A 10,404-nucleotide genomic window follows, 5' to 3' on the forward strand; every position below is an offset into this window, starting at 1 on the left:
TGTGAAATTTACACTAAGCGTACAAAGCATTAAAGACACCTGCTATTTCCATGACAGACTGACCAGGTGAATCCAAGTGAAAGCTATGATCCCTTATTGATGTCACTTGTAGATGAAGGGGACAGGACAGGTTAAAGAATGATTTTTAAGCCTGGAGACAATTGAGACATGGATAGTGTATGTCTGCCATTCAGAGGGTGAAGACAAAAGATTTAAGTACCTTTGAACGGAGTATGGTAGTAGGTGCCAGGCACACCGGTTTGTGTCAAGAACTGCAACACTGATGGGTTTTTCACGCTCATGTTCCACCAACCAAAGGACATCCAGCCAACTTGACAACTGTGGGAAGCATTGGCTTCAACCTGGGCCTGCATCCCTGTGGAACGCTTTCAACACCTTGTAGAATCCATGCCCCGATAAATTGAAGCTGTTCTGAGGACAAAAGGGGGTGGGGGGCTAACTAAATATTAGGAAGGTGTCCTTATTATTTTATACACTCAGTGTATAACCTATAGGCTATACTGCACAGTTAGGGGCCGTCTGTAAAGGTACTATCTTTACCAGCATCATAAAAGCTGATATTATTTCATGGGCCTATTGCAACGAAGATTGGCCACTAGAATATTGCCAATTTATATTCATAAATAAAAGTTAACCTAATTTTACCTTCTGTTATAAAGACCATATTCAAATGTATAAAAATGAAAATAAAAAACGGTTTCCCATCTGAAGAGATTACATTTAAAAAATGACTACAATAAGTGCCTATTAAGTGCCAAATAAAGTATAACAGGGTTTCATATTATATATTTTAACCCCTTTATCATCCCAATTTTCGTGGTATCCAATTGGTAGTTACAGTCTTGTCTCATCGCTGCAACTCCCTACAGAGTCGGGAAAGGCGAAGGTAGAGAGCCATGGGTCCTCTGAAACACGACCCTGCCAAGCTAGACTGCTTCCTGACACAATGCCTGCTTAACCTGGAAGCCAGCCACAACAATATGTCAGAGGAAACACCATACACCTGGCGACCGTGTCAGCATGCATGCACCTGGACCGCCACAGGAGTTGTTAGAGCGTGATGGGACAAGGACATCCCTGCGGGCCAAACCCTCCCCTAAACCGGACGACGCTGGGACAATTGTGCGCCAACCCATGGGTCTCCGGGTCGCAGCCGAACCAGGATCTATAGCGGCACAGCTAGCAACTGCGATGCAGCGCCTAAGTCCACTGTGCCACTCGGGAGGCAGGGTTTCATATCAAATCATGCATAAATCCCTTGTGACAAGGGGAACGGAAGCTTTGAATTTGAAGTTTCAGACAAAAAATGAAATTGCTAAAAAATGTCTTGCCTTTTTATCTATTGGTAACGGGGTTGACGTGTTATGCTCGACACACTAAAGTTTGCACCACAAAACCCAAAAAATGCAAAAAAGACCTGAACTAGCTCACGAGCTCAACTAGGACCTGCATTTTGGAGCTATGTCTTTTACAACTCTCCCATTCACCTGTATGAACTTCAGCTTCGTGGCATGCTAGCCTTTTACTGGCTGCGGAGAGCCTTTTCTGTTTGCATTGTGTTGTGCACCAGGTTTTTATGTCTTTCCATGTTCTGTTTTTGAGAGCTGGCTCTGACCCATAACAGGCAATCCTCTTTGCCGGGAACCTTCTTCAGCACTTTACATTTTCCCAAATGCTTCCAAACTGATGCTTTCTCACAGCTGCTCTTGGGCCTCTTGGGTTGAGAAGTCATTCTCCAAACCTAATCGCAAACAAAGAAAAGATTAAAACACATGATGGTCCAACACAATAGGGGAGAGGGGCATAGGGAAGGTAAGGGAGAGGAGATAAAAAGAAAAGACTTCCCCCGTGTCAGGTAAGCAGTCTCAAAGTGTACCCTCACCAACTTACCGAGTGAGTTCTGAACATCTCTTGCTGTCCTCTGATCCTGCTTCCAAGTCTTCTTGGGCCTCTTTCTGGTGTCTGTCTTGACTCTTTAGTGTGTTTTTTCAGTTCTTTCCCAGGCTTTCCTGAAAAACACAAAAAGATGGAACATACATAAGAGTAACAACAAATCCACATATTAGCAAGCAACGACATTACATTTTTGTTCAGTAATCACTCAGCCTGGTAAGTTTGACGGTGGACTGCGGCTGTTCCCTTGCTTTACGAAATCAGCCGGTGTCTACCGTCACAAATTTACCAGGCTAAGTCAGTTCTGAACAGCTGTCACTCGAGTTTTAGCTGTCAGGTTCATACTCACTGATGCAGCCGGTGTCACTCAGCTGGTGTTTTGTATCATATTTGTACAACAGCTGATGAAACTATAAAAAAATGTATCAGTGTAACTTCCTGATAGTTGCTGATTGTATTTTCAATCTACATAAGACATTCTAAATCAGCAGGTTTTGCATTGGTGGAGTTTTGGCTTGCTTGGTGACATCACCAGGTGGTCTAAGTTAATAGACCAATAACAAAAAGTTTGAAATCTCTCTGCCAATAACAGCTAGTTTTGAGGCTACATTTCCCCCCCATTAGTGGATTGATCCATGTTTTGATGCTATATAGTGTTTGTTTACATTTACTTTGTTTACCCACATTGGAGTAAAACAAGCTTATATGTTGAGTTCTGATGGGGTACAACAGTTGAACTAAGCTCATGAGGCATTTATAAGTTATATTCTTCAAGAATCAATATCATTAAATTGCAGGTCCAAAAATGGATTTTGCAACTGCCGATTGCCACTTTAAAATGCAGGAAATGAACGGGTGGTTGACGGTTGGCTACATACCTTGGCACGAGAGATTCTTGCTTTTATCCGTGTTCTGACGATAACGTTTTTAAAATAGACATGTCATTAATAATGTATAGTATGACAGATTACCTATGGCAGCAACAACTGTCTCTCCCAATCAAGCCTTCCCTTCTAGCACCGCACTGTCTCTGCCAGACCTGAGGCAAACAAAACATGTTTTCACAAAAAAAAAAAAATGTATTTGGACCATCCGGATATCCATATTTGAATAGTGAAATATTCCAAATGCCTATCCCTAGCTGCCATTTCAAAATAAAATCACTGCTAAACAAAATGTCTCACATTGTGACTAGTGCAAATAACTCGGCCTGCCACAGGAAAGCTACCGAGCTAGGACCACATTTGCATCAGAATATAACTAGCTACCAGTAGCTAGTTTAACATTACTCCTATGGAGTTTTTTAACATTATGCACAACACAAAATTATTTCATATGAGAACATCTAAGACATCATAACAAAGATAAGCAATGCAATAATAATCCATTCCGAAATGTATTAATGTCTACTCCAGCAACATTTAGCAGCTAGCTGGCTAATTAACCTATCAGTATAGCCAGGAAAAATGGCTCGCTAGCTAGCTGCTAGCTAGCTAACATAATGCTTTAACATAGCTAATACTTTTCCATGCATCGACGAAATGTAACCCGCTACAGCTACATTGGCCTAGTTATTGTTGAATAATAACAAAGCTAGGTAAATTAATTTAAAATAATATCGCTAGTAATTTCAAAATACTTACAGCTGAAATACACTGCTGTTTTCTTTGTGAGCATGGTGAGCTGGAGAAAGCCGCATCCACATGTAGAGTTCTGGGGGATGGGACAAGATCCCCAAATAGACCCTGGCTTTGGATCAGGTTTGAATTCCCCCCACTAATGGTCCTTGTTAGGTTTGGGAAGGGGAAGCTGATCCTAGATCTGTATCTAGGGGAAACTTCGCCCCAGCACATAAAAGAGAGATGGGGGGGGGAAGGGGAGGAGAGAGAGCGTCGCTCTCAGGAATGACAGATCATGTACAAAATCTACCAGTAAGAAATTGGTTTCAGAATATAATATATTACCTTTAGCAGTTCTAATGTCTTCATTTGCTCCATTTCATTAGTCTCGTTGATTGATTGCTGATATCTAGTTTCACAGAAAAGATGGTGTTGATAAAGAGCATTTGTCCGTGTTTGTAATGCATTCATAGACATAGTTCATACTGGTGGTCCTACCATCACCCACTTCACTCCATTAACCCTAAATTTGCTGCTCAATTTGCTGCTCACATGGTGGTTTGTATAAATGTATTTGACTTTAGGTTAGTTAAGGTTAAGAAGGTAAAAATTGTGTTTGGCTGTGTCAGGAGCACTAGTGGCAATGCTGCCTCACCTAGATCACACATTGCCCTATATAAGAATATATTGTAGCAAGCTTAACCCAACACTTAGCACCTTCTGATCTCTTGGTGTAATGGATAAAGTGTTGGCTTGCTAGTCGCTGGACCGGGGTTCAAGTCCCAGTTGGAGCTACGCCCAAATTTGTTACATCTGAATCAGTAGTGGGATAGTGACTGTGAAGCCATCAAAGATGTGTGTACACGTGAGAAACTTGCTGTAAAGAATGCTCTCCCAAGGAAGGAGATAATGTAGCAATCTTAATTCAACACCGAGCAACCTCATCTTGAGGTTTGGACATCTTGGCATAGCTGTTGACTTGACAGTTGATGGACCCAGCTTCAAAACCTGTTTGGGGCGACCGCCTGAATTTACAAAAAATATATTTGTTTGCCTACGGGCAGGGAGACCTGGTTTTTAGACATTGCTGTTTTTAGACATTGCTGTTTGCAACAAAAAAAACACTACATTGGTGGAAGCAGTGGAATTGTGCTTTGGGAGGGGTGTGCACATTTCATGGGCAGGATCTGTACCCGGGCCTCCCATGGGAAAAACCAGTGTCTTGACCATTAGACCAAGATGTAATGCCCTCTTGAGCTGAGGGTGACACTGATTTTAAACTTGCAGGCAGGACTACCTCATTACCAGATCATGAGACACGCACATGGGATAGTGTAAAGGGAACTTTGCCTAGGAAGCCCATGCCAGGTCGCAGTTGTAAATGAGAACTTGTTCTCAACTAGCCTACTTGGTTAAATAAAGGTGAAATAAAAAAAAGTGTTAGAAGGTGGAAGATAGAGAATTAGTCCAGTAACTTAATGGTCACTGGTTTGAGTCCTGAGTCAGGCAACAAAACGTGGGATTTGATCTGAACTGGCAGATCTGTGACCAAACCCTTCAGAAAACCAAATTCCCTTTGTTCCCCGTAACATGGACTAATAAATTGTACTGGCGCCGGAGAGGATGGCTGCCGTTTTATTGGCTCTTAACCAACCGTGCTATTTTGTTTGTTTTTTCACATTGTTTGAAACTTATTTTGTACATAATGTTGCTGCTACCGTCTCTTATGACTGAAAAGAGCTTCTGGACATCAGAACCGTGATTACGCACCTTGAATTGGATGAATAATTTTTCTTTAATGAGTCAGACGAGAGGGATTTACTCCAGACACCTGAACAGGCCCTCATCCCTGTCATTCGTAGGAAAAAAAGACAGATTCGCAGGAGATCGGGGTGCCATGTGAGGATCAGGCAAAGAGTGGCTAATCTGCCTTTGCCATCCGTACTGTTAGCCAACGTACAATAGCTGGAAAATAAATGGGACGAACTAAAAGCACGTATATCCTACCAACGGGACCTTAAAAACTGTAATATCTTATGTTTCACAGAGTCATGGCTGAACGACGTCATTAATAACATACAGCTGGCGGGTTATGCACTATCGGGAGGATAGAACAGCAGCCTCTGGTAAGACAAGGGGTGACGGTCTATGTATATTGTAAATAACAGCTGGTGCACGATATCTAAGGAAGTCTCAAGGTTTTGCTCGCCTGAGCTAGAGTATTTCATGATAAGCTGCAGACATCACTATCTACCTAGAAAGTTTTCATCTATATTTTTCATAGCCACCACCACAGACCGATGCTGGCACTAAGACCGCACTCAATGAGCTGTATACCATCATAAGCAAACAGGAAAACGCTCATCCAGCGGCGGCGCTCCTAGTGGCCGGGGACATTAATGGAGGGAAACTTAAATCAGTTTGACCTAATTTCAACCAGCATGTTAAATGTGCAACCAGAGGGGGGGGAAGAACTAACTCTAGACCACCTATACTCCACACACAGAGATGCGTACAAAGCCCTCCCTCGCCCTCCATTTGGCAAATCTGACCATAATTCTATCCTCCTGATTCCTGCTTACAAAAATGTTTTAAGCAGGAAGCATCAGTGACTCAGTCTATAAAAAAAAGTGGTCAGATGAAGCAGATGCTAAACTACAGGACTGTTTTGCTTGCACAGACTGGAATATGTTCCTGGGATTAATCCGATGGCATTGAGGAGTACACCACATCAATCACTGGCTTCATCAATATGTGCATCGATGACGTCGTCCCCACAATGACTATACGTACATACCCATACCAGAAGCCATGGATTACAGGCAACATCCGCACAGAGCTAAAGGGTAGAGCTTCCGCTTTCAAGGAGCGGGACTAACCCGGAAGCTTATAAGAAATCCCGCTATGCCCGCCGACGAACCATCAAACAGGCAAAGTGTCAATACAGGACTAAGATTGAATCGTACTACACCGGCTCCGACGCTCATCGGATGTGGCAGGGCTTGCCAACTATTACAGACTACAAAGGGAAACACAGCCGAGAGCAGCCCAGTGACACGAGCCTACCAGACGAGCTAAATAACTTCTATGCTCGCTTCAAGGCAAGTAACACTGAAACATGCATGAGAGCATCAGCTGTTCCGGACGACTGTGTGATCATGCTCTCCGCAGCGGATGTAAGACCTTTAAACAGGTCAAAATTCATAAGGCCGCAGGGCCAGATAGATTACCAGGCTGTGTACTCCGAGCATGCTCTGACCAACTGGCAAGTGTCTTCACTGACATTTTCAAACTCTCCTTGTCAGAGTCTGTAATAACAACATGTTCCAAGCAGACCAGCATAGTCCCTGTGCCTAAGAACACTAAAATAACCTGCCTAAATGACAACCGACCCGTAGCACTCACATCTGTAGCCATGAAGTGCTTTGAAAGGCTGGCCATGGCTCACATCACCACCATTATCCCAGAAACCCTAGAACCACTCCAATATGCATACCGCCCCAACAGATGATGCAATCTCTATTGCACTCCACACTGCCCTTTCACACATGGACAAAAGGAGCACCTATGTGAGAATGCTATTCATTGACTACATCTCAGCATTTAACACCACAGTGCCCTTAAAGCTCATCACTAAGCTAAGGACCCTGGGACTAAACACCGCACTCTGCAACTGGATCCTGGAAATCCTGACGGGCCGCCCCCAGGTGGTAAGGGTAGGAAACAACATATCCGCCACACTGATCCTCAACACGGGGGCACTTCTAGGATGCATGCTCAGTCCCCTCCTGTACTCCCTGTTCACTCATGACTGGACGGCCAGGCACGACTCCAACACCATCATTACATTTGCCGATGACAACAGTGGTAGGCCTGATTCACCGACAAAAACGAGAAAGCCTATAAGGAGGAGGTCAGAGTCCTGACAATGTGGTGCAAGGACAACAACCTCTTCCTCAATGTGATCAAGACAAAGGAGATGATTGTGGACTACAGGACAAGGAGGACTGAGCACGCCCCCATTCTTATCGACGGGGCTGTAGTGGAGCCGGTTCAGAGCTTCAAGTTCCTTGGTGTCCACATCACCAAAGTATCATGGTCCAAACACACCAAGACAGTCGTGAAGGGGGCAAGACAAAGCCTATTCCCCCACAAGAGATTGAAAAGATTTCTCATGGGTTCTCAGATCCTCAAAAAAATTCTACAGCTGCACCATCGAGAGCACCCTGACTGGTTAAATCACTGCCTGGTATGGCATCTGCTCAGACTTTGACTGCAAGGCACTACAGAGGGTAGTGAGTATGTCCCAGTACATCACCGGGGCCAAGCTTCCTGCCATCCAGGACCTCTATACCAGGCGTTGTCAGAATAAGGCCCTAAAAATTGTCAAAGACTCAAGACACCCTAGTCATAGAATGTTCTCTCTGCTACCGCACGGCAAGCGGTACCGGAGCGCCAATTCTAGGTCCAAAATACAAATTTTTTACTTAACACTTATTTTTCTTAAACTGCTTTGTTGGATAAGGGCTCGGAAATAAGCATTTCAATATAAGGTCTACACTTGTTGTATTCTGTGACAAATAAAATCAGATTTAACATTACCTTTGCTAATGAAACAACTTTGTTGAAGTCTGGTTTGGTGGTAATCACTCCATATCCATCTGCTCTTATCGTGCACAACAAGCATTCCTTCTCCTTTTGGCCAAGTCTGAGGAATACAAGAATACAATGCCACTTTTCAATTCCTGAATTGGAATCTACTTCAAAGTTATTACATACAAAGCAGCGTAATAAGTGCATAGGCTACATAGTGGTTTTTCCCCTTGTGCTACTCACTTGCCCGGTGGTCCCAGGTCCCCCATGATGTGCATGGTCTGTACAGGTGTGTTGACCACGTGGCTGGTCTTCACAAAGTCCTCCGAGGGCTCCCAGGTAATCAGCCTGGACTTGGGGAAGGTGCTGTCACTGCAGACCAACAGAATACCACAAACACATTTAGCATACAAGGGTAATGTGAACATACTGGTACACTGTTTGTCTTCAAAGCAGCACATCACACATCAATGTTGCTTCAATTACATTCACTTTAATAATAATTCACTTTGGTGAGTAACAGGGACCTACACTGGCTGTCTGTCCTGTCGTCTGTGTCTGACATTGGCCATCCTATGTGCCAGGAAGGTAGGGTTGGACTTGACCTGCCTCACCATACTCTGGGAATCCTGTAATGATTATTTCAAAAAACAGCTTTAAAACACTAACGTTTCTTTGGGACAGAAACGAGGTAAATTCTTTGTTTTGAATAATGAAATTGTCACGTCTGCTCCCGTTCCCCCTCTCTGGAGCACGAGGTCGCCATGCTGCTCATCATTACACACACCTGTCACCATCGTTACGCGCACCAGCGCTTCAACGGAATCACCTGGATCACGTCATTGATTGCCTCCCCTATATCTGTCACTTCCTCAGTTTCATTCCCTTGTCTACATTGATGTCGTTTTGTTTCTCTTGTCCAGACTCTGTTCTTTTTTAGTTTCATGTCTATTTATTAATAAATCCTCACCCTGTACTTGCTTCCTGTCTCCCAGCGTCTGTGGTTATGGAACCGTTACAGAAATTGAGATTCAGTAGAAACCCACCCCTTCCCAATTGGTGTAGCAGTCAGAATCGGTGTAGGTGAAAATCCTGCGGTTCCGTCTGCCCCTGGTCCGCTCCAGAGCCATGATCTCTGTGTGGTACTGTCTCTCCAGTGGAGTCTGGTATACTGACTCACTCTGGAACAAAACCACTTCATATTACACACACACAGACACAGACACACAGACACACACAACTTACTATGCAAAATCAAACTATCCTAAACAGTAAAGTCTTATTTGTTATAAGGACACTGGTAGAGGACCTACCTGACTGAACAGCTTCTCCTGCCAGCCTACCACCAACTGCTCCTCATCATCATCTCCGGCTGAAAACAAAACCAAGATGTTCTGGTCCTTAATATCTAGCCACCACGAAAATAACATCTACTCAACTAAGAAGCATCTAACATCTTTCTGTATCAAAACATCTAACATCTTTCTGTTTCAAAACATCTAACATCTTTCTGTTTCAAAAAAGTGTTAATACCTGATTGAGCCTGTGAGTTGAGGGTGTCCAGCTCAATGCCTCCCCTCTCCTGTTGAGTCAAAACCTGCTGCTGAAGGTGTTGGGAGAGGGCTGCTGTGGAGGTGAATCTCTGAATATGGATCCTGTAACACCATTGTAAATATAAACAAGGTAAACAGGATTCTAGCTAGCTAAATAACATGTTTTCATGGCAAACTCAGGGATCAGGTCAAGCAATATACTGGGTGTTTATCATCATCTGCTTTGAGAGCTAACGTTAGCTAACGACATTGTCTTGCTTTTATGGCAATGCAAGGAATAAAAGCCACACAAAGGCCAACTGCAACTTACTTAATTGTAAGGTTTTTAACAGCATCTCGGGAACAATAGGTAGCCTCTCCGGTGTCGGTGCTGCAGCCGTCTGCCATGTTGTAACGTTAGGAACTTTATTGATGGCTAGCTAACTAGCTAGATTAGCAACATACACACAAACGCGCAGCAAGCAATTGAGACAATTTTGTAGCTAGTACTTTTCACAAGCGTCTGCTCGTTGCATGGTAACAACAGTCTGCCTGCCTGGTTGGGTTTCTGGCGAGCAATCCAACTATTCATTGGTTCACTACCGCCACCTACCGTGGGATCCAGTCCAGAGCAGCAGAATAAACCCCCCCACTGATAACAGGTAAGGTAATATCAGTACAATAATATTCCCTTGCTGTAAAAAGTTTAAGAACCCCTGATGTAATTAATTAAGAGAAAAATCTGT

At 43.7% G+C, this 10,404-nt stretch overlaps 1 protein-coding gene across 9 annotated transcripts; it reads right to left on the reverse strand.

Moving 5' to 3' along the window:
• Nucleotides 1-1,138: 1,138 nt before the first annotated feature.
• Nucleotides 1,139-10,291, reverse strand: LOC115189989 (Meckel syndrome type 1 protein-like). 9 transcript variants are annotated; one of them, XM_029748518.1, is made up of 13 exons: nucleotides 9,990-10,291; nucleotides 9,660-9,781; nucleotides 9,440-9,498; nucleotides 9,173-9,307; nucleotides 8,658-8,755; nucleotides 8,370-8,498; nucleotides 8,136-8,241; nucleotides 3,879-3,942; nucleotides 3,558-3,741; nucleotides 2,793-2,826; nucleotides 2,264-2,324; nucleotides 1,912-2,030; nucleotides 1,139-1,762 (listed from the first exon to the last, which is right to left on the reverse strand). In XM_029748518.1, exons 1-8 carry the CDS (start codon nucleotides 10,064-10,066, stop codon nucleotides 3,916-3,918), a joined length of 753 nt encoding a protein of 250 aa, XP_029604378.1. In that variant the 5' UTR covers nucleotides 10,067-10,291; the 3' UTR covers nucleotides 1,139-1,762; nucleotides 1,912-2,030; nucleotides 2,264-2,324; nucleotides 2,793-2,826; nucleotides 3,558-3,741; nucleotides 3,879-3,915. The 9 variants fall into 9 exon arrangements, with proteins under 9 accessions (XP_029604378.1, XP_029604377.1, XP_029604379.1 ...); XM_029748517.1 differs by lacking the exon at nucleotides 2,793-2,826 and adding an exon at nucleotides 2,886-2,953; XM_029748519.1 differs by lacking the exons at nucleotides 2,264-2,324; nucleotides 2,793-2,826.
• Nucleotides 10,292-10,404: the final 113 nt, after the last annotated feature.

The sequence above is a fragment of the Salmo trutta genome, unplaced genomic scaffold, assembly GCF_901001165.1.
Source record: "Salmo trutta unplaced genomic scaffold, fSalTru1.1, whole genome shotgun sequence".
NCBI lineage: Eukaryota > Metazoa > Chordata > Actinopteri > Salmoniformes > Salmonidae > Salmo > Salmo trutta.